Source organism: Capricornis sumatraensis, chromosome 1, assembly GCF_032405125.1.
Source record: "Capricornis sumatraensis isolate serow.1 chromosome 1, serow.2, whole genome shotgun sequence".
Lineage (NCBI taxonomy): Eukaryota > Metazoa > Chordata > Mammalia > Artiodactyla > Bovidae > Capricornis > Capricornis sumatraensis.
This window is the reverse complement of record NC_091069.1, coordinates 228284442-228309441: the sequence shown is the minus strand read 5'-3', so window position 1 is coordinate 228309441 and position 25000 is coordinate 228284442. Positions and strand designations below refer to the sequence as shown.

Below are 25000 nucleotides of genomic sequence, written 5' to 3'. Positions count from 1 at the left end.
AGCTGTGTTGACATCAGTTGCTCCTAGCATCCATCGTGTCACCTATAGAGTGGAGGTGTCAGAAAGTTCAGGACAGTTTAACATAGACCAGCCATAGAGAAGCCAATTTTCTCACTGACTTAGAGAGTGTGAAGTTGGCAGGCTGGATCTTCGACAGGAACGTCCAGTCTTCACAGGTACCACTGAAAGAGGTTAATACACCAACTTCCATTCACTTGAGCTGCTGCTTCCCTAGTGCAGCTTTAACAGGGGAGGACCCAAAGAGCTGGAAGTATGTGATTAGGAATAGGGCAAAGGAGAGGAAACATTTAGGGATTTGATCCCTTGAAAATGGAGGCTGGACATACCATTACATCAACTGCTTCCTTTAACTTAAGGGTCATTGTAAAGATAAACAGTTTGACTGGCCCATCATCTGTTATACTTGAGAACATTCTAGCAGAAAAGAAACCCCCTTAAAGACAGACTAATCATATCACTGTAATTTTAGGTAACTTAGATAATTCTTGTTGCTGTTCAGTCACTAAGGTGTGTTCGACTCTGCGACTCAGTGGACTGAAGCATGCTAGGCTTCCCTGTCCTTCACTATCTCTCGGAGTTTGCTCGAACTCATGTTCATTGAATCAGTGATGCCATCCAACCATCTCATCCTCCGTCGCCCCCACTTAGATTATCAGATCATTCCTAATCCATGAGTCCAGAAAATAGCCTGAAATGCCGTATTTCACCAACTACTTGTTGAATAATTAATGAACACCACATTAATGTAGTAATAAGCAAAATTAAAAATAATGTAAACAGACACAAAAGTCTTGTGGCATGATCAACTACAGGAGGGTATAGAGAGGATACAATCTTTATTTGACTAAAAATTTTTTCTTTATAAAAACTCAATCAGGTTAGAGTCTAAACATGTCTTATAAAATTATCAAAGTTTATCAAAGGTGGCCACTCAGGGATTGCTGTACAATCCCTTTGAAAAACTCTAGGGGCTTTCTAATATCTATAACTAAAAAGTAAAAGTATTCACCGCTTGGTAAGAGCTTCCACTGCTGAGCAAAATATGCTAAAGAAATGATGCCTGTTGATGTGAATGGAGTTTATCGAATAAGATGCTATAGTTTTAAGAAGCAGGACTAACCAAGTGTGGAGTCACTCGCCAATCCAGTGTCTAGAAATAATGTAAACCTGATGCCCTGGATGTTAAAGTGTTAGGATAGTCCTGATAATGACTCATGTAATTAGCACAAGAGATAGCAAAAAACTAGGATAGGGACTTCCCTGGAGGTCCAGGGGTTAAGACTCCAAGCTTCCACTGCAGAGGGCAAAGGTTCAGTCCCTAGTCAGGAAACTAAGATCCCACATGCCTTCAAGCGGTGCAAAAAAAAAGAGAGTGAGAAAGAAAACTAGATAAAAGAAAATGTCTGGATGCTTGGCTCTATGTCTTCCATGCATATACATAAGGTGCTTCAAGTACTAACATCTGCACAGGTTATCATCTACTCGGTGGGTCCTTGTGCCAGAAATATCAGGCATATTATAAACTTTATCCCATTAAAAATTCTCCTAACAACCCAGTTGCATAGGTATCATTAGTAGTATTTTATAGATGATGAATATATACCATTGCAGATGGTGACTGCAGCTATGAAATTAAAAGACGCTTACTCCTTGGAAAAGTTATGACCAACCTAGATAGCATATTGAAAAGCAGAGACATTACTTTGCCAACAAAGGTCTGTCTGTCAAGGCTATGGTTTTTCCAGTGGTCATGTATGGATGTGAGAGTTGGACTGTGAGGAAGGCTGAGCGCCGAAGAATTGATGCTTTTGAACTGTGATGTTGGAGAAGACTCTTGAGAGTCCCTTGGACTGCAAGGAGATCCAACCAGTCCATTCTGAAGGAGATCAGCCCTGGGATTTCTTTGGAGGGAATGATGCTGAAGCTGAAACTCCAGTACTTTGGACACCTGATGCGAAGAGTTGACTCATTGGAAAAGACTCTGATGCTGGGAGGGATTAGGGGCAGGAGGAGAAGGGGACGACCGAGGATGAGATGGCTGGATGGCATCACTGACTCGATGAACGTGAGTCTGAGTGAACTCTGGGAGATGGTGATGGACAGGGAGGCCTGGTGTGCTGCAATTCATGGGGTTGCAAAGAGTTGGACACGACTGAGCGACTGAACTGATAGATGATGAAATTCAAGCACCAAGAGGTTAGAAAAGTTACTCAAGGTAGAATGAGGAGGGTGCAGAGCTAGAATAAAAAGCCAGGTGGTCTGGCTGTAAACCTGTTTGTTTCTTTTACATTTTTTTAAACTAAAAACACTCCTAAAAGGGAAAACGGTATTCATAAAATATGTTTATTTAACTTCATTCAAAGTAATAGAAGAAATTAAGAAAAATTTTTAATATTTGAATGAACAATATTAAAGCTATACATTTTTAAAAAGAAATGACATCAGATATTAGATTTCTAAGGAAATTTTCTGTTTTTATAAAATATTAAAGTTTATGAAAAAATAAACTTTTTAAACCTGATTAACTTATAAGCATTTTATAAGCTTCCAAAATAATATAGCAATTATTCTAGCACTTTACCTAAGGCTCTGTATTTCGTCAATATTTTGTCAAACAATAATAAAGTTTTTGGTTTATGTAAAATCCAAATTTTCCTGATCTAACGGTTTTACTTTCAAGATCAACACTATAACTTTGTAACAATGGTTTTCAATGCACAGGATTAACAGTCAGTATATAAAAGTCAAAAAGAGAAACATGTCAGTGCCAATGAACATTTGGTTGACTCTGTGGGGAGACAAGTATTGAATGGGCAAGTCCCTTGCTTTTAAGGTATTTAAACATTTGCTTTTTCTAAACATGATCATAATTTAGTAGTTTCTAAGGTATTTACAATACTAGGTTTATCTTATTTTCTTTAAGCAACATTTTTGTTTCTGACATGGGTTTTGAAACAACACCATTCAGTACACAAACATGTTGGCATATTGCTCCAGCTTCTGAAATAGTTGTCCAGATCCTAAACTGTCCATATAAATTAAAATTAGGGAGTCTCTATGTTGTGAAAAGGGGTTCTCTGGAACTTGGCCTGAAACAATATCCTTGTTATTGTTGTTTGGTTGCTAAGTTGTGCCTGACTCCTTGAGACTCCATGGACTGCAGTATGCCAGGCTCCCCTGTCCTCCACTGTCTCCCAGAGTTTGCTCAAATTCATGTCCATTGAGTTGGTGATGCTATATAACCATCTCATCCTTTGCCATCCCCTTTTCCTTTTGCCTTCACCTTTCCCAGCATATGGACAATATTCTTGCCTGGCTTCTATTTTTATTTACATTGTATGCTTTGGGAGGAGGCAGGATTGGTTGATGAAAACTATGGATAGTGAGAAAAAGCAAAGGCCTAAATCACTTCATGGGAAATCGATGGGTAAACAGTGGAAACAGTGTCAGACTTTATTTTTTTGGGCTCCAAAATCACTGCAGATGGTGACTGCAGCCATGAAATTAAAAGACGCTGCGGGGGACTGCCCGTGAAGGGTGAAGTCTTGGGAGCTGCTCGGCAGGTATGCAGAGCCTTAGGCACGTTCCTAAGCTCCCTGTCCCGCCCCCCTTGAAGAATTTTTATAGCCCTTAAGGTCAGGATGTCTTGCAACATGTCATAGAAGATAGATTACTTAGTATACTCTGTACACAATGGTAAGGGTCTAGTGATTGTATCCTGAGGTTAAAAAATAATCTTGTACATGTCTTAAGTCACGTACATTATCCTATAAATACTATAGCCTAATAAAGAAAGGCATCAGCCATTTTTGGTCTGATCCTCTCAACCCCATCTTTTGTCTCTCTCTCTTATTTTTCTTAGCGGGGACGCTCCGTTCTCTCCCTGTGCAGGTGCAACTCTTGCTTGTGCTGGCCGCGGCAGACGCTTACTCCTTGGAAGAAAAGTTATGACCAACCTAGATAGTATATTCAAAAGCAGAGACATTACTTTGCCAACTAAGGTCCGTCTAGTCAAGGCTATGGTCTTTCCAGTGGTCATGTATGGATGTGAGAGTTGGACTGTGAGGAAGGCTGAGCTCTGAAGAATTGATGCTTTTGAACTGTGGTGTTGGAGAAGACTCTTGAGAGTCCCTTGGACTGCAAGGAGATCCAACCAGTCCATTCTGAAGGAGATCAGCCCTGGGATTTCTTGGAAGGAATGATGCTAAAGCTGAAGCTCCAGTATTTTGGCCACCTCATGTAAAGAGCTGACTCATTGGAAAAGACTCTGATGCTGGGAAGGATTGGGGGCAGGAGAAGGGGGTGACCGAGGCTGAGATGGCTGGATGGCATCACTGACTTGATGAACGCTGAGTCTGAGTGAACTCTGGGAGATGGTGATGGACAGGGAAGCCTGGTGTGCTGCGATTCATGGGGTCGCAAAGAGTTGGACACGACTGAGTGACTGAACTGAACTGAAGGCACCGAGTGATTCACTCACTGCCCTCTGTTCTTTGTAACATTGCTTTTCTTGTTGTTCACCCTTTACTTCTAAACAAATGGCAACCTAATTAACATCTTCATAGACTTTCTACTATCCCTATTCCTATTTTTTAAATTGTGTTCGACAGGACATTGTGAATGTCTTAAAATTCAGCATACACCCTTCAGGAAAGTCATATTCATACCACCAGAAAAATCCCTATCTTCTTTTTTCCCCATTCCCATTCCTGAAATTATCATCACCATTCCTATAGTCACACAAATTAAACATCTGTCATCTCTGACCCATCACCTTTATGTACTCTATCTAGTCTCTTCTTCTTGGATCCCTAGTCATACTTTGTAAGAAAACAATTTGGATTTGTGTGGAGTACCTGGGCTAGGCATTCCAGACCCGGAGGACAGTGTGGTATGGGAGTTGGCACTGGCATCCATACGACTGGAGCAGAAAGTTGTGGTGCAGGATATTTTCCAGGCTGGTATTGGATGGGGCGGATACTTCCAGTCTGCATGTACAGGGGGAAGGTACTGGGCTGATGTGGACCATAGTATCCCATAGGCAAGCCTCCTGGGTAGCCTGCAGGTGGAGGGATAGCTGGTCCAGGAGGCCCTGCATTCAAAAACAAATGGAAGAATTATACATTATGAATGCTACAATATATGGTGGTGTCAGCATGACTTTTTACATGGAAATGATATGCATCACACAACCTCCACTTAAAAATAAGAAGGTGTTCCATTTTATGAGTATATAGAATGCACCAAAATGCACTAAGGGGATTTATACCTTAACTCATTTAATCCTCTTAAATCTTATGAAGTAATTATTCCCATTTCAGAGGCATAGAAGTAAGGTTGAAATATCAAGTTAACATGCTAGCCTTTATGCATTAGTTTCCTTTGTAGGAAGATTAATGCAAGGCCTAGCATATAATTAGAATGGTGAAGTTTTTCCTACTATGTTTATTGCTACTATTGTTTAAGGTCTTCTCTGGTGGCTCAGATGGTAAAGAATATGCCTGCAATGAGGGAGACCTGGGATCAATCCCCGGGTTGGGAAGATCCCTTGGAGGAGGGCATGGCAGTCCACTACAGTATTCTTGCCTCGAGAATCCCCAAGGACAGAGGAGCCTGGCGGGTTGCAGTCCATGGGGTTCCAGAGAGTCACACAACTGAGCAACTAAGTACATACACAAATTGTTTAAGGTCAGAAAGATAGTAAGGTCTACTTAATGTCAAAGCAGTTGTTTTAAAGACTACTATCTAACTCCAGAATAGTTTCATCACCCGCTAAAAAAATCCTATACCAATTACCAATCATTCCCCACCTTTCTCCCAGGCCCTGGAAACTACTACCTCCACAGATTTGCCTAAACTGGACATTTCATATAAATAAAATCATGTAACACATAGCCTTCGTACCTGGTTGCTCTTTGTGGCATATTTTTAAGGTTCATCAATGTTGTAGCATGTATTAGTACTTCATTAATAAAAATTAGTGAAATAATCATACTCATGTCAGATAAAATATATTTTAAGATGAAAACTAATGCTGCTGCTGCTGCTAAGTCACTTTAGTCGTGTCCGACTCTGTGCGATCCCACAGATGGAAGCCAACCAGGCTCCCCCATCCCTGGGATTCTCCAGGCAAGATTACTGGAGTGGGCTGCCATTTCCTTCTCCAATGCATGAAAGTGAAAAGTGAAAGTGAAGTCGCTCAGCCGTGTTCGACTCTTAGTGACCCCATGGACTGCAGCCTACCAGGCTCTGCCGCCCATGGGATTTTCCAGGCAAGAGTATGATATTTTATAATAACAGACGTGGCACTCTGTCAAGAAGACGTAACAATTATATATACCTAAAAACAGAGTTTCAAAATATATCAAGCAAAAACTGACAAATATAAAGTGAAATAGGCAATTCAACAAACAATAGTTAGAGATTGCAATACCCCATTCACAATAATGGGTAGAAAACATGAGCAGGAGATCAAAAAGGAAACAGAAGTGCGAAACACTACAAATGAAACACTACAAATGAAACTAGACATAACAGAATGTATAGAACACTTGACCCAACAATAAACCTTAAAACATTCTTCTCAAATGCACACAGAACCTTCTCAAAGACAGACCTATTGGCTGGGCCATAAGACAAGTCTCAATAAATTTAAGACATCTGAAATCCAAACAAAATATACTCTATTACAACAGAGTAAAACCAGATATCAATAATAACAGAAGGAAATTTGGGAAATCACAAATATGAGGAAATAAAATAATGTACTCCTAAATTATCAAAGGGATAAAAAAAAACATGAGGGAAATTAGAAAATAATTTGAGATGAATAAAACAAAAACATAATATACCAAAGCTTATGGGATGTAGCTGAAACAGTGCTTAGAGGGCAATTTGAAGCTGTAAACACCTACATTAAAAAAGAAATATCTTAGACTTCCCTGGTGGTCCAGTGGTTAAGAACAATGCAGGAGAAATGGGTTTGTTTTCTGCTCTAGGAAGATTCCACACGCCTTGGAGCAACTAAGCTCATTGGCCACAATTATTGAAAGTCTGCGTGCCCTAAAGCCTGTACTCTGTGTTAAAAGAAGCCACCATAATGAGATGCCCACACACCACAAAAAAGAATAGCTGCAACTAGAGAAAGCCCAAGGGGAGCGACAAAGACCCTTGGAGCCAAAAAGAAAGAAAGAAAGAAATACCTAGAAGCAGTAACCCAACTTTCCACCTTAGAAATAAACCAAACTCAAAGCCATCAGAAGGAAATGATAAAGACTGAAATAGAAGAGAAAGAAATAAAAAAATAAAAATAGACAAAATCAACAAAACCAAAAGTAGTTTCTTTTAAAAGATCAACAAATTGAGAAACCTTAAGCCACACTAACCAAGGGAAAAAATAGACTTCAATTATTAAAATCAGGAATGAAAATGGGGCTATTAATAAAACCTTACAGAAACTAAAATATACCATAAGGAAATATGACCTTATATATGCAAAAGCAGAATGCTGCCCATGATTTCTGCACACAGCACAGCCAAGGGGGTGGGCAGACCACTTAAGCTATGCTTCCTGTCCAACCCACTGATTCACCCCTTCCCTCCCTCCATTTAAGGAACTACCTTACCTACTTGGCTCCTGTTACTTGTTCTCACTCCCTCCTGCTGTAGCATGAGCCTCAGTAAGCCCTGTTTGAATCTCTCATCTCACGCCTTATCAATTTCTATTGATTAAATAGTCCAAGGATCTAGGTCTATAACACTCACATAGGTAGGCGCATAGTGGATGAAGGGATTAAAGAGGAGGGGCAAGGAACTGAGGCAGAGGAGATATCCTATGATGTAAGTGCTGACACATGAGACCCAGTTAGCACCTTCATGAGTAGGAAAGGTTTTAGACAGAACAGGCACAAAATGAGCAGCTGCACAGGGAAATCTCAGTACCACATGGGTAAAGGCCATGTGTGAAGATTTAGCAAACAAAGCAGAAAGGAAGGTGGGGAAGAAGGGGTGATGATGAAAGACCTCTACTCTGTGCAAAGGACTTTATGCTGATAACATGCACACTGGAGTGACCAGTTTTACATTTAAAGCCTTTATGAATAGGAAGGTTGGATGAGGCAGGAGGTGTCTGAAGGAGTCTAGATGGGAGGTAAGGAAATTTAATTATGATGAAAGGAGTAGAAAGTGGAAAAACAATGATCGACATTAAAGAGACATATTGTCTTGGTAACAAATGATATGAGGAAAGGGTCTCAAGTTTCTGACTGCAGGAGTCCAGTGTAGAGAAAGAGTATTATGTTTAGGAACAAGATGCCAAAGATGTATTGAGGATCACTTGAGTTTGAGATCCCAGGTCACTAAGGGCAAGTGGTCTACAGGCAGGTGGAAATAAAAGTTTAGGGCAGAGGAGACTGATTTGGGTGGGAGTGGAAGGATTCCTAGGGCTTCCCTGGTGGCTCAGTGGTAAAGAATCCGCCAGCAATGCAGGAGACAGGGGTTCAATCCCTGGGCTGGGAAGATTCCCTAAAAAAGGATATGGCAACCCACTCCAGTATTCTTGGATAGGAAATCCCATGGACAGAGGAGCCTGAAGGGCTACAGAGTCACAAGAGTTAGACATAACTTAGCAACTAAACAATAAAGGGATTCATAAGTGGTTAAAAGCAAATGAAACCATGGGATATTCCCAAGATTACTAAAGAGAGTGTAAAAGGACAAGTAAATGGAAGAGATGAGAGAGTGGACAGGCCGGTGCAGCCAGGGGCTGGACAGGGAATCAGACCAAGGACCTCTGGGAATACCAGTTTCTAAGTGTAGTTTACACAGAGCTCGTGATAGAGACAGACTCAGGAAAGACTAAAGGAAAATAATGGCAACTAGAAACAATGTCAAATTAGAGCTAAGTGAGAAAAAAGAGCTAACGTCTTTAGAAAAATGGAGAAAATTCAGTTTGTTGTAAAGAACGTACTGGGTTGGCCAAAAAGTTCATTTAGTTAGGGAATATATTGTTCAATAAAGTTCTTGGTGAAAATGAAAAATATGCCTTTTATTTGTACTTAAAACTGAACAAAATTTTTGGCCAACGAAATACTTTTAATTTCTTTAAGAATCGTGTTCAAGAGTACCCAAACTGGACTAAATATTGGATATCTCTCTCCTCTTTAGAACTATTATTAAAAAATAATAATGTCATACAAACTATCTCAAAAATACTAATTGTTATATCATTTTAATGAGTTGATTAATTATTGTGGTATTAACCATGTAATCCTAGGATAAAAGTATCTCATGGAACAAAATCTGAATATCAATAAATTAGTAAGAAAATTATAATTTAGATTATGGTGCTATTCTATAGAGTATAGAGACTATATTTCTAAAAAAATATAAAAACGCACATAATCAAATGATTAGTGTTATAAGAATACATCATTCTGAGATGTTAAGAGAAGAGCATAATATGTGTGGGAAATGGTATATGTTTTATATTCCCTTTTAACCTTTAAAACTGCTCTTAAAAGTTCTGATTGTTCTGCAAGAAAACACAACACAATAAAACATGTTTAACTTTGTATAACTTTGTTATGGAGCATTGTCCTACCACTACTAGTGTGAGAAATACTGTTTTATGGAATTTATATTTTCTTAGTCATTTTGACTATTATACTTTTTTACTTTATTTTCAGTGGAATAAATATCCAGTAATATAATGCAAATAGAATATATAATTGAACCTTAAGAAATTCATTAAAACTAAGTATTTCAAGTACAGTATTTCCAGTTCCTAACTCCATCCTAAAGATTAGTCATGGTTGTTCATTGGAAGGATTGATGCTAAAGCTGAAACTCCAATACTTTGACCACCTCATGCGAAGAGTTGACTCATTGGAAAAGACCTTGATGCTGAGAGAGATTGAGGGCAGGAGGAGAAGGGGACGACAGAGGATGAGATGGCTGGATGGCATCACTGACTCGATGGACGTGAGTCTGAGTGAACTCCAGGAGTTGGTGATGGACAGGGAGGCCTGGCGTGCTGCGATTCATGGGGTCACAAAGAGTTGGACACGACTGAGCGACTGAACTGAACTGAATGCGAATTAAGGGGACACAATTTGCATCAGTATAAGTAAGTATATCATTCAGCCACTAGGTGGTGATCATGGTAAATTTTTGTTGCCGATTCTCATAACTGAAAATTCATTAGTCGTATGTTTTTCACCATAATATTTTTCAACTGACTTACTCTAACTTGAAGGCTGTATCCTGCTCTCTTGCTAATTTTTTGATACAGAAGGGAACAGACACTTTCCCAGATGAACAGAACATGATTTGTAGCCAACAATTACTTCTTAGAAATGGTATAGTTTCTGTTCTAGTATAACCTAGGTACTTGGATATAGAGCGACTGGTGAATATAAGATAGATTATGTAGATAATTTGAAAGCCACTGAAGTAAAATATAGAGTAACAGTCAGATACAGTGAAATTATGACCCAGGGTTGTCAAAAATTTGGATTTAGCAGGCATTAAGCAGTAATGAGGGGTTATACAGGGGCTGTATGCTCAGATTCATATAACACACATATACATGAGGGAAAGAGGAAAAGGAAGCCCTAACTTCAGAAAGCACTGCAGAGACAAAGGCTACCTGAGCTCCATGGATCGTATGTCTGGAGCCAAGAGAACACCCTTGCCAGTATCCTATGGATACTGGGGTTTCTTCTGCTCTTCCATAGCCTAACTCACTTGTTTCTATCTCAAAACATATGCTTAAATATATATTTAAAGAAATAGCACTACACTTTATCATTTTCTGAATCTTCAAAATGTATTTGAATATAATCCTGATTAAAACTATTTCCTCAGTCAAAAGACTATTTAATTTTTTTAAAGTTACATACTGCCCACATACTTATCAGCATCCATTTTCCTGAGTCTCTGAATACAGTATGAGCTTTCAGACTTACAAAAATATTTGCAGAAAAACAAGCTCCTTAATTAGAACTTGAAGCCATTTGCCTCCACTGTTCTGCACTTCTCCTGGCATTTGTCCCAAGAATGCCTCGGACCAGACCATCATGACCATGAGCTTTCGGACACAGTGTTCTTTCCTTTGATTGAGAAATTCCTCATTGTGCCAGTAAAACTTGATTTCCTCAGTGCTTCCCTCCAATCCCCCATAGAGGTAGTTACTGCCTTTGTGCACTTACAACATTCTCTTCATTCTTAAGCAAAAAGAGTGCCATCAATGTTTGTACAATTTTCTTCCTAAGTTGCCTATAAATCCTATGAAGACAGGAATATGATTCTAATTAACATCTAGTAAACTACTTGGCCCCCTGTAGGCATTAAATATTTATTATTGAATCATTCAATTGATTAATTAGTTAATTTAAAAAGAAATCTTAACTATGAGGATGGTTTTCTGGAGAGGGGAAAGATTCTTTTCAAATATTTAACCTACCTGGTACAAAACTGGAACTGTACTCAGGAGGGGCACCAGGCCTTGAATCAGGTGACTTTATTTGATTCTCTGTTTCATCTGCAGGTTGCTTAGGAGCTGTGGGGACTATATCTTAGGGGTGAGAAAGGTAGTACATGATTTGCAATGGAATGATAATATGATCAGAGAATATTCATTTTTTCTATATGACCAATATTAAATATACTCATTTCTTATAAAAAGCAACTCAGTATGTATATTAGATATCAACCCATAAATATATTTTTAACTATCACCTCTCTCTGCTGACTTACTTTCCCACCTGCATTTTTCCTTCACCTAATTTGCTCCCACATACAAGTGGAGACTTTTTCATTACCTATATGACTCTAAATCCCTTTTAATCCTTTTCTGTCAAAGATAAATAAGAATGTTCATATATATAAATGAATAAATAAATGTATATATGTATATAAATTCTTCAAATATTAAACATGAATAAGTAACTTCAAAAGGAAATAGACTCTAACTTTTTAAGGAAAGGAATCACACAATTCACAACTGAAAATACAGCATATTAAAATGTATTCATGAAAACTTACCAGACATTTTGAAGAATTCCAATCAAACCTGAAAACAAACAAACAAAAAAACAATTTTTACCTTATATATTTACAGTTACTATTATTAATCAGTGATACATGTAAGAAGTTCTGTGATTCTTTTAGTCTCTAGTTACCCTTCATTCATTCCTTCATTAATTCAACAAATATTTCCCTAGCACCTATCTTCTACATGGTGTTGAAAACACAGCTATAAAGCAGATGGGCCCTCTGCTAGAAATTATATTACAGTGGGTTGGAACACATCAACAAATACTTAAGATTAAATGTAGATAGTACAGTTATGAGGAAAACAAAGTTAAAGTAGCAAAAACATGGATGGTCCCCAAGGGTCAGGGAAAGCCTCTCTCAGAAGGTGACCTTTAAGCTAGCTGAACCACGGGGAAAAGTTCCAGAAAGACAAGAAAGTTGAATGAGAAGGCCCTGAGATAACAGTAAGCTTTGTGATACTCAAGGGAGAGAAAGAGTTCAGCTGTGACAGGGACACAGGGAAAGAAGAGAACCAAGGTCAGAGGTGGAGATAGAGGTCTGATCATACCTAAAACTCATGGTAAAATGTTTGGAATCTGTTGTCACTGCAGTGGGGGAGTCTTTAGGAGACTTTAATCAGTGGAGTGATCAGATCGATTTAAACTTTATCTTGAGGGTGTGGAATGGAAGCAGTGGGGGAGGGATGGCAGCAGTAATCCACGTGAAAACTGTTGTTGGTTTAGACTGGCGGTGACACCGAGAGGGTCTGATGTGGTCAGATGCATAAAAAGATTTGGGAGCAGAACCTACAGGACTTGCTGATGGACTCAGTACAGAGAGGAGTCAAGGATGAGTCTCACTTTTTAACCCAGGGTATTTAAGTTGATGCTGATGCCAGAAACTGAACTAGAGAGGAAGATGGTGGGAAAATATTGGGGACTGGAGAAAGTAGGAATCAAAAGTTTAAATCAAAACATGTTACGTTTAAGATAAGGCTAAAAGAAGACATGTTAAACATTTAAATCAAAAATATGTGTAGGTGAACACTATGAGAATAATTCAGAGAAGTAAAAATGTTGAGATGATATTTGAAACAAGAGGTGGGTTAGGAGAGAGATTCCATTAATTCAGTCAAGGGGAAAAGATTATTATTAGAGAAAGGAATTTTATTATTTCAGGTTTCTTGGTTCTGTGTGATGACAAATAAAGAGAGAAGATCATCAAAAGCTACAATATACTGAATGCTTATCAAATGTCAGGAAAAGGCAGAGGATTTTTCATGTATTATCTCAAATTTGCACAGCAAAGGAAACTATAAACAAAATGAAAGGACAACCCACAGAATGGGAGAAAATATTTGCAAACAATGCAACCAATAAGAGGTTAATCTTCAAAATTTACAAATAGCTTGTGCAGCTCAGTATCAAAAAAACAAACAACCCAATCAAAACTTGGGCAGAAGATGTAAACAGACATTTCTCCAAAGAAGACATACAAATGGCCAAAAGGCACATGAAAAGATGTTCAACATTGCTTATTATTCAGTTCAGTTCAGTCACTCAGTCGTGTCCGACTCTCTGCGACCCCATGAATCGCAGCACGCCAGGCCTCCCTGTCTATCACCAACTCCTGGAGTTCACTCAGACTCACGTCCATTGAGTCAGTGATGCCATCCAGCCATCTCATCCTCTGTCATCCCCTTCTCCTCCTGCCCCTTATCCCTCCCAGCATCAGAGTCTTTTCCAATGAGTCAACTCTTCGCATGAGGTGGCCAAAGTACTGGAGTTTCAGCTTTAGCATCATTCCTTCCAAAGAAATCCCAGGGCTGATCTCCTTCAGAATGGACTGGTTGGATCTCCTTGCAGTCCAAGGGACTCTCAAGAGTCTTCTCCAACACCACAGTGAAATGCAAATCAAAACTACAATGAGGTCTCTCTTCACACCAGTCAGAATGGCCATCATCAAAAAATCTACAAACAATAAATGCTGAAGAGGATGTGTAGAAAAGGGAGCCCGCCAATGCTGTTGGTGGAAATGTAAATTGGTGCAGCCACTACAGAGAACAGTCTGGAGGCGCCTTAAAAAACTAAAAATAGGGCTACTAGATGATCCAGCAATCCCACTTCTAAGTATATAGCTGGAGAAAAACATGCTTCAAAAGGATACATGCACCCCAATGTTAACTGAGGCACTGTTTACAATAGCCAAGACATGGAAGAAGCCTAAATGTCCATCAGCAGAGGAATGGATAAAGAAGATGTGGTGTGTATATACACACAATGGGTATTATTCAGTCATTAAAAAGAATGAAATAATGCCCTTTGCAGCAACATAGTTGGATCTGGAGATTATACTAAACGAAGTAAGTCAGGTAGAGAAAGACAAATATCATATCACTTTTATGTGAACTCTAAAAATATAACAACCATGTACAAAACAGAAACAGAGTCACAGACTTAGACAACAAACTTACGGCAACCAGAGGGGAAAGGTTGGGAGAGGAATAGACAGGCCATTTGGAATTGACATGTACATTCTGCTATATTTATAATAGCTAATCAACAAAAACCTCCTGTTGGGTAGGCACAGAGAACTGTTTTTTCTGTAGTATCATAAATGAGAAAAGAATTTGAAAAAGAATAGATACAGGTACATGTGTAACTAAATCACTCTGCTCTACATCTGAAACCAACACAACATTGTTAATCAACTATACTCCAATATAAAAGAAAAACTGAAAACAAAAAATAAATAAAAGTGTAATAGTGGAAGAAACAAACAAAAACCATCTAATACATAAATGGGAAATGTTGCTAAACTTAAGTACTTCTAAGTACTTTCCTTGTTCTTTCCAATGAATTATCTTGCTTATCAGAGTACAGAATGTGGTCATTTGTGTAGTTCAAGTAGAGTAGAAAGTTACCGATAAAGAGTAGATATGTCAAAGAAGCACTGGAACCCTATATGAGTAGTCAATAAGGATACTGAGCTGACCCAGTGAATGTCACCACTGCATAAGCCACTACATAGATTCTAGGCTCTTGCCAAGCCTGGGCCACCAGTCTTGGCCCAGTTCCTCTCCTTCTCTGGAGCTGGAGTATTGGGTCTTAAAAGTAAAAGTGAAAGTGTTAGTGTCTTGACAACCTCATGGACTGTAGTCGGCCAGGCTCTTCTGTCCATGGAATTGTCTAGGCAAGGCTACTAGAGTGGCCCAGCCATTCCCTTCTCCAGAGGATCTTCCCAACCCAGGGACTGAACCCGTGTCTCCTGCATCGTAGGTGGATCCTTTACTGTCTGAGCCACTAGGGAAGCCATGAAATTAAAGATGCTTGCTCCTTGCAAAAAAAGCTACGACAAACCTAGACACAGTACTAAAAAGCAGAGACATCACTTCGCCGACAAAGGTCCATCTAGTCAAAGCTATTATTTTTCCAGTTGTAACATACGAGAGTTGAACCATGTGACAGTTGAACCATAAAGAAGGCTGAGTGCTGAAGAATTGATGCTTTTGAAATATGGCACTGGAGAAGAGTCTTGAGAGTCCTTTGGAGTGTAACGAAAGATAAAACCAGTCAATCCTAAAGGAAATCAACCCTAAATATTCATTGGAAGGGCTGAAGCTGAAGTTTCAATACTTTGGACATCTGATGAGAAGAGCCAACTCATTGGAAAAGACCCTGATGCTGGGAAAGATTGTGGGCAGGAGGAGAAAGGGGCAAGAGAGGATGAGATGGTTGGATGTTATCACTGACTCAATGGACGTCAATCTGAGCAAACTCCAGGATATAGCGAAGGACAGGGAAGCCTGGCATGCTGCAGTCCACTGGGTTACAAAGAGTTGCACATGAGTTAGTGACTGAACAACAACAAAAGTAAAAACTGTTTCCGGGTACACATTGCAAATACAGACCCAACCGCAGGCCAATCAAGAGTTCCAGGAATTGGTCCTGTTCCTTTAATGATGGTAATATCTGGTGTTTAGGAAAATGCCTATACCTTTCTAGAACCTTAAATTCTGGACATTCCTAGGATTGCACCCTCAAGTGACTGCACATGTACACACAGGTATACGTGAGAATGTTCTTGACACACTGTGTATCAAAAGAAACTGAAAACATTTCCAATTTCCATCAATTGTACACTGGATAAATAAAATCTGGTATTTTCATAAAGTATAACAGTATACTGTAGAGAAAACAAAGTACACTTATACTCATCATGTGTGCATGCATACTCAGACACAAAGTCATGTCCAACTAGTTTCAACCCCTTTAACCACCAGGCTCCTCTGTCCGTGAGATTTTCCAGGCAAAAACACTGGAGTGGATTGCCATTTCCTCCTCCAGGGGATTTTCCTGACCCAGGGATCTAACCTGCATCTCTTGCATTGACAGGTGGATTCTTTAAAACTGAGCCAACTGGGAAGCCCCGCCATACCCATCAACAGATGTATCTCAAAATTACAACAACAACAAAAAATAAGTCATAGGAGAACACATATTAATCCATTTAAGAATATTCGAAAGCAGAAAAACGAAACAAAAACTTTTTTTCTGATACATGTATGGGAGAAAACTTAAAAAGAGTTAGGGAATTATTAACACAAAATTCAGGAAAATGGTTACATATGGAGGAGAAGTGATGTGGGACAAGTGTTCAGCTCTGATCCTCAAGGGGTCTGAACTTCCTGCTAATGTTCTAGTTCTAACAGGGTGGTATGAACAGGGGTGATGTGTTATAACTAGTTTTTAAAGAGTATATGTATGTTTAAATTTGCATATTTGTATGTATGACATTGTTCACAATAAAAAGTACTTCTTTATTATTGTGATGAACCATGTGACAGGTATATGTTGAGTGTAAGTTTCTAACTAAACATATGTTGTTCCTTTCTATATTAAGCCTGCAGATTGCTGTCAAAGATATGTGACAGAAAGTAATTAGAACAGGTTATTGAGTGCCTTAGTGAAAAGGGGCTAAATTATCTGGTTATCCATCCAGCTGCCTATTCATCCATCCATCCATCCATCCATCCATCACCCATCCATCTGTCTATAGTGGCAAACAGTACACAGCATTGTACAAAATGACAAATGTTAACAACTGCTGAAGCTAAGTGAAGACAGAAATTTGAATAATTTTATTACAAAAAGAACTTAAAGGACGGAAATTCCCTGATGGTCGAGTGGTTAGGACTCCATGTGTTTACGGCCAAGCATGTGGCCAGGGAAGGAAGATCCCATAAGCTGAGTGGTGCAGCCAAAATAAATAAAATAAAAACATCTTTGTATATTAAAAAAAAAAAAAAAAACTTGAAGGAAAAAAATATGCATTTCTGGACTCCAAAAGTGAGGTAGAACCTCTGGGGTCTGGGCCTGGAAATCTGTACTTTTAACACAAGACAGGTGAAACCCTTGACCAGGCATGTTTGAGTAGTTACAGTGTAAAGAAAAATAACAGTTCTCAACCACACCAGGCAGAAATTAGCATTCAAATGCGATTTGAGTGACTGAAAACCAGCTTGAAAAAATATAACATTTTTTGAAAAAAATTTTAAATCTATAAAAATGTTTTTTTAAAGTAATGGATATCAATGAATTTAAAGTAAAGTATACCTATACATTGCTTCAGAAGCTGCAGCTACTCATGGAATTTACCTCCTCCCTCCTTTGAGCCACTGGTTTCTTTTTTCACCACTATACATTCTCTCCCCTTTCGTGTAAACTTTATAATATGTTTTTTATCAAGAATGTTATATAAGGCAGGATAATGTCCAACTGGTACAATCAGGAATGTTGCTAACTTAATCTTCTCTTAAAATTCACTGAATTGTTTCAGATTTCTCACTCAGCAAGGCAAAAAAGTGCTGTAAGTTGAAGAAAGGCTGACTCTTGGCTTTCTATCAAATGGAAATCAGAAGACTGAGCTGTGTCTCCATAATAGGCTAGCATTACACGGTCCACAGATCTCTTAATTGTAGAGGCTTTGGCATTTTCAAGGCTGAGGTTACTTAGAGGGAAATTGAAGCCAAGTGAAATGTAATTAAGAGGGAAAAGAGACACGGACACGGTAGGATGAGGTTGGGGAAGCTGGTTTACGGCTGTGTAAGGCAGCCCTGATATCCTAAACGGCATCTCACAGCAAAGAGCACTTTCCTGAATACTGCTTGCTGTGACAAACACTGCAGCTGTTTTATATGCTCACTCTGCAATTTCACCTTTGTAAACAGTGACATACTAGCAAAGTTCAATAAAACCACAAGCCCTAGAGCCATACCAGGGATATTTGAAACTTCAATCACACAACTGAAAAATGACCAGCCGCTCTTCACACTTGAATATTTACCAGAATGGCTTCCCAGGTGGCACAGGGATAAAGAATCCACCTGCCAATGCAAGATACACCAGTTTGATCCCTGGGGTGGGAAGATCCCCTGGAAGAGGAAATGGGAACCCATTCCAGTATTTTTGACTGGAGAATCTCAGGGAGAGAGGAGCCTGGCGGGCTACTATTTATGGAGTCACAGAGTAGGACATGACTGAGCAACTAAACAATTTACTAGAATCTGTCATAGTCTCTTGGCAAGAGAGACTCTGGGCACATGAGAATCTTGCAGTTCTTTAGGCACAAGGCTTGGAAACCTGCATATGAAATCTAAAACCTTGGGCTCTGCCTGCCTCCAGTGCCTTCCGCTGTGAGAAGAGAGGAAAAAAGAGCAAGAGGTCCCTGTCTACACAATTTCTGAGTAGTCTGAAATTTCTGTCTATTCAGTTTCTGAGAAGCAGCAGGAAATATAGCCAGGTCTTGCAAAGTCCTAGTCCATCTATCACAGTCCCCTTGTTGTTGTTTAGTCACTAAGTCATGTCTGACTCTCTGTGATCTCATGGACTGTAACTTGCTAGGCTCCTCTGTCCATGGGATTTCCTAGGCAAGAATACTGGAGTGGGTTGCCATTTCCTTCTCCAAGGGATCTTCCCTACCTAGGTATTGAACATGCATCTCCTGCATAGGCAGGTGGGTTCTTTACTGCTAAGCCACCTAGGAAGCCATCACAGTTCCCTATTTGGGTTTAATATATAACCTTTAGGGGGTGATATCCTTTGCACACAAGATAGGATACTTGGAGGAGGGTAGTATAAGCCTGGGTAGCTGGTAAACTGTGTAGGCCAGCACATTTCACACAGTATGGATAGTGGTTCAGACAGATCAATCCCAGACAGACAGAGAGCTCTGTGACCTTCAGTGACCTTTCTGTTTCTCAGTCCTCCTGTGTGTCATGGACATGATGACAGTTGGATCCACCATACAAACTGTTGTGAAGACTAATCAAGGTTGCATTCGGATAGCACTTAACACAGTGCCTGGCACAGAGCAAATCATGGACAACTATGCACTTCACTAGGTAAAATCAACTAACTGGTAAAGAGACCAAGAACATATGTCTGTATTAAAATGTAGTTTAAAAAAATGCTGTCTCTCATTCAGTCACTCATCATGTATTACCCAGCATCCATGTGTAAGACTTTATGCTGGGTTTTAGGCTGACACCAAAAATTCCCATCTCCTACCATCAGAGATTAGAGTTTTGAGATAGTTTGGAAACTGGAACCCTCATCTCCTTGAGCAACAGAATACAAACAAACTATAAGGGACTGAAAATAACTACACGCCTGCAGAGTGGGGCAGTTATGAACAATAAGATCCAAAAGACCACAAACCAAGTACCATTTCTGAAGTGCCTAGAGCCAAAGAAGAGTACTGTGCATGGTCCCTGCACACAGCACCACGGAGGGGTGGGCACACCACCTAAGCTGTGCCTCCTCTCCACTCACTGATCTGTCCCTGCCCTCAGCCCATTTAAGAAACCAGCCTGCCCCCACCTTGGGGAACCAGCAAGGCCACCTGTGTCTTGTTCTCGCTCCCATGTGCTGCATGAACCCCAATAAACGTTGCCTGAATTTCTTGTCTGGTCTATTAACAATTTGTATTGATTAAACAGTCCAAGAGGTTAACTGGGCCAGTAGCCATTTTACCGGATATGATTTTATGAGCTTTGCTTGTAAGGAGTTTCACATTGGAAAGAACTAGGAGAAAGAAAGTGGGGACATTGCTGGAGAGTTTGGTATTCGTCACTAAAATAATGACAAATGAGTAAAGCACAGTTTAAGTGTCTGCCGGATTTGCTTCTAGTTTAGGACAGTGACATTATGTTATATGATTAAGATAAATGGATTTATTTAGTAACAGACTTTTAAAAGAGCAGAAAATTAAAACTATATTAAAGATATCACGTCTTTGTCACTTATTTCAGAAATACTGTGGATATTTGTTTAAATGTTAGGTACCAATGACTGTACCTTAATTTGTTCAAACGATTCCATTTTTATTGTTTATGCTTTTTAGGTATTATGATCAGTGCTATAAAATTTTTATTTACATAAATATTTGTACATTATCTCTGGCCATTCCCTAACAGTAAAACTATGTAAGAAAGATTCATGTTCTATAGGTGAATGTTTTTTTACAGTTTAGGGAATATTTTGTTATTTTCTTTCTAACAAGTATTCTTCAGTTTAAACCTAAATCATATCTAAGTGACCATCTCAATATTAAATACTATCTTCCTTTAAACTTTGCCCATACACTATAGAAAACTTTCTTTTGTATTACCATCCCAGTGAATAGAATTCGTAATTCCTTAAATATTAAAAATAGTAATATGCTCCTTTGAAAGAGAGTTTAACTGATAAGGTGGCTTAATAGATTTTAAAGAATCACTAATGAAAAAGTAGAGTTGGACTGTGAAGAAAGCTGAGCACCGAAGAATTGATGCTTTTGAACTGTGGTGTTGGAGAAGACTCTTGAGAGTCCCTTGGACTGCAAGGAGATCCAACCAGTCCATTCTAAAGGAGATCAGTCCTGGGTGTTCTTTGAGGGACTGATGCTGAAGCTGAAGCTCCAATACTTTGGCCACCTCACGTGAAGAGTTGACTCATTGGAAAAGACTCTGATGCGGTGAGGGGTTGGGGGCAGGAAGAGAAGGGGACGATAGAGGGATGAGATGGCTGGATGGCAACACTGACTGGATGGACATGAGTTTGAGTGAACTCTGGGAGTTGGTGATGGACAGGGAGGACTGGCGTGCTGCAATTCATGGGGCCACAAAGAGTCAGACACGACTGAGCGACTGAACTGAATGCAAAAGTATTACAAAATAGTAGGTACTCATGAACTTTTACTTATATTCAAAAGAATTGCTGATGCTTCCTTTTATAAGTGACCCTTTAAATATTTATTGCTCCTGAGCCACTGGGGAAGATCCCACATCATATTAAACTTCTATTAATTTATTCAAACAAAGCAAAATAAAAACAAGTGTAAATTTGATGGCTGCCTAGCAAAACAGCCCCATATTGGAGGTTTAATGGCAACAGATGCATTGTCTCTGATTTAGCTTGCCTGTGGATTCTGGATTCAATATTGTAATAGCTGGGTAACTACTTTTTTGAAAGAAAGAAAATCTAAACACACGTTTAGGGGTAGCCTCCTTGAAATCACTGCTGAAAACAAATTAGTTCAAATCTTACTTGACAGAGGCATCCAGAAATACGGCCTCTGATCCGCCCCAAATCGTATACATTTAGGGTTTAACTAGATTCTTGCAGTAAATTCAATAGATGTATTATGTGTTCTTCTGCTCTTTTTTTTTTTTTTTTTTACATTTCTTAATTTTATATTGATGGGTGAAAAGGACTGGAGACCCCAAAACTGATCATTATTTTTGTAGCCAATATATCAAATAAGATCACCCATTATCACTGATGTCTATCTTTAACTTATATTCAAAAAAATACTTTAAAAACATCTTCATAGGAAGTTTACAAATAATTATTATTTTCATAGAAAGCTTTATAGAAGAGATACTAAAATAGAGGTGAAAACTTGTGGCCCAGAGAAGTTATTCAAAAGGCTCTTCTCGAGGCTTCCCTGGGGGCTCGGTGGTAAAGAATCACTTGCCGATCCAGGAGACACGATTTCAATCCCAGGTCCAGAAGATCCAACATGCCACAGAGCAACTAAGCACAAGTGATACAACTTCTGAGCCTGTGCTCTAGAGCCCAGGCGGCAAAACTACAGAGCCCGCATGCTGCAACTGCTGAAGCCAGAGAGCCCTAAAGCGCATGGGCCCGTGCTCGGCAACAGAAGTCACTACAATGAGAAGCCCACGGACCATAGCGATCGTAGTCCCACTCCCAGAAACTAAAGAAGAGCCACGAAGCAACGAAGACCCAGCACAGCCAAAAATAAATAAATAAACTTCTTTTTTTTTCTTTTAAAGGGGTATTCTCCAAGGCCTTTCACTTTTTTTCTTTGTGTCTTCCCTGGTGCCTCAGTCTGTAAAGAGTCTACCTGCAACTTCAGTGACCTGGGTTCAATCTCTGGGTTGGGAAGATCCCCTGGAGAAGAAAATGGCAACCCACGACAGTATTCTTGCCTGGAGAGTTCCATGAACAGAGGAATCTCGTAGGCTACAGTCCATGGGGTCATAAAGAGTCGGACACAATTAAGTGACTAACACTTTCACTTTTCTCCAACATTGTACAGTTGGTAAGAAGTTCAGGCAGAATCAGACTGGCAACCCAGTTCCCGAGGCTAGACCATGTTACTATTTTGCCCGAGCCTTTCTTTTACCCAGTGCAGCTGCCTGCTTTTCCTTCACACCAAAACTCTTCAATATTTATTTTTGAGGTGGGACAGAGCTGAATGTAGAACCATACAGCTGACTCTGAACAATGAGGACTCAAGGTGCTGACCCTCAGCAGTCCAAAATCTACCTATAACTTTATAGTTCGTCCTTTTGTCCCTGGTTCATTTTTGTCCTCGGATTCAATTAACGTCCAATCATGCAGTACTAGAGTTCTTATTTAGTGAAAAAATTCTGCGTGTAAGTGGATCCTCGCTGTTCAAACCTGTGTTTTTTAAGGGTCACCTGTATGTACTATTCAATGAGCTTTTTGTTTCTGTAAGGTACAGCATTCTGGCGACAGACAATAAAATCATAAAGCAGAAACAACTAATTCAGATATGCTTACTCTTCCGAATATAAAATTCGTTTTAATTGCGTGGGTCTGGCTTTTGAAATGTTTTTACAGTAATGGTGATACATTTATATTAATCTCTTTTGGCTCAGAGAAAGTTTTGTGGATTATAGAGACTAATTCATATGTAATGTTAGCATGGATAATAAAAATGTTCACTGTAAATTTTAAACTGAGTCAGTTTATGTATTTTAGTAAATGGAATGAGGTAGGTGAAGAATTCATTTTACAAAAAAATTCTGCAGCAAGATTTCTTGCGATGTAAATAGAGCTCAGGAAGAAGATGAGCTTCCCATGTGGTGCAGGGATGAAGAATCCACTTGCCAAGCTGGAGATGCAGGTTCCATTCCTGGGTTGGGAAGATTCCCTGGAGAAAGGAATGGCTACCTGCTCCAGTATTCTGCCTGGGAAATCCCATGGATAGAGGAGCCTGGCAGGTTACAGTCCATGGTGTCACAAGGAGTCGGACACGACTGAGCAGAGACAGATCCTGGACCATGAAGGATTACAGGATATATGCACTTTACACATCAGTTTCTCTGGGGAAAAAAAGGAGGTTGCATATTCTAAAATTTCCTTTCTTTAAAATCTTTTTGATTGTTAGTTGACTCACATGGAGATAGCTCCCCTAAATTTTTACATTTTTGTCACTTTTGTATTGTCTATAGTATTATATTTTTGTGCTCATCATATAAATTACAAATGTAATTTTCTTGACCACATACTATTTCTATAACCTCATATGTAGTGATAACTATGTTCAATTATTTATATATACTAAATATGTACTTTATATACCAAACATATGACATATAAACTGTTTACCTGTTATATACATATTTATATATGTAAATATGTACCCACGTAAGCCTAGGTAAACAAGTCGTATTTCTAAATTCTCAAGCAAATAACTGTTTTTACAGTTTAATTTAAACATATCTTGTATGTGTGCTTAAGTTGCTCAGTCATGTCTGACTCTTTGCAACCCCATGGACTGTAATCTGCCGGGCTCCTTTGTCCATGGGGATTCTCCAGGCAAGATTACTGGGATGGGTAGCCATTCCATTTTAATCCCTACCCAGGGATTAAACCCAGGTCTCCTGCATTGCAGGTGGAGTCTTTACCGACTGAGCCAGCAGGGAAGCAAAAATATCTTGAATGAGGCCAAACAGAAAATCAGATTTTTAAGTGAAAATTTTTAATATTTTTTAGAGGATATTTAAAATATTTTTTAAGAAGTAGTATGCTATTGAGAGCTAATTAAACCCCCAAATGAACTAATATACATAAAATAGTGTCATTGGGTTTCAATTTTAGATAACAGTTACTAATTATCTATGAAATTTTAGGAACTTTGCATACATTGCTTGAGATGGATTGTAATTTTCATTACATTGGTAAGGAAAACAGAAGCCCTTGAGTTTAAATAATCAGTTAAGGTCACAGTTCTATAAACTGGGCAAAGGGTTGTTCAAAACCATCATCAAAGGCCAGGTTAGTATTCTAAATGGACTAAAAATTACTTTCTGCAACTCACTGATCTCTCCAGCTCTCCCCACTATTACTGTGCCCTCCCTCTAAAATGAAAACAGGCTCCTCTACTGAGCTCCCTTTCAACTTCCCTTTTGTAAGGTTTTTGAAATATGTATATAATTAGGAGAGAAATGATACATGAACCCAGAGGAAGAAAATTCTTCAGAGGTCACATATTCCAGTTCTGGGTTAGATTCAGTAAACATACACCACCGAATGCACTTAATTTAGACAGAATGATTGGGCATTCAAGGTCCTTAAAATTAAACAGTAGCAAGAGCCTGGGAGAAGAAGAGCATAACAGGAAACAC

At 39.1% G+C, this 25000-nt stretch overlaps 1 protein-coding gene across 3 annotated transcripts in view; it reads right to left on the bottom strand.

The window, feature by feature from the left end:
* Nucleotides 1-25000, bottom strand: part of PLSCR4 (phospholipid scramblase 4) — a 66707-nt gene that overhangs the window by 9929 nt on the left and 31778 nt on the right. For all 3 annotated transcript variants that reach the window (XM_068989134.1, XM_068989065.1, XM_068989212.1), the window contains exons 2-4: nucleotides 12067-12094; nucleotides 11486-11596; nucleotides 4878-5113 (exon numbers count right to left, since the gene is read on the bottom strand). In XM_068989134.1, coding sequence (XP_068845235.1) covers nucleotides 4878-5113; nucleotides 11486-11596; nucleotides 12067-12073 — 354 coding nt within the window. In that variant the 5' untranslated portion in view covers nucleotides 12074-12094. The remainder of the gene's footprint in view (nucleotides 1-4877; nucleotides 5114-11485; nucleotides 11597-12066; nucleotides 12095-25000) is intronic.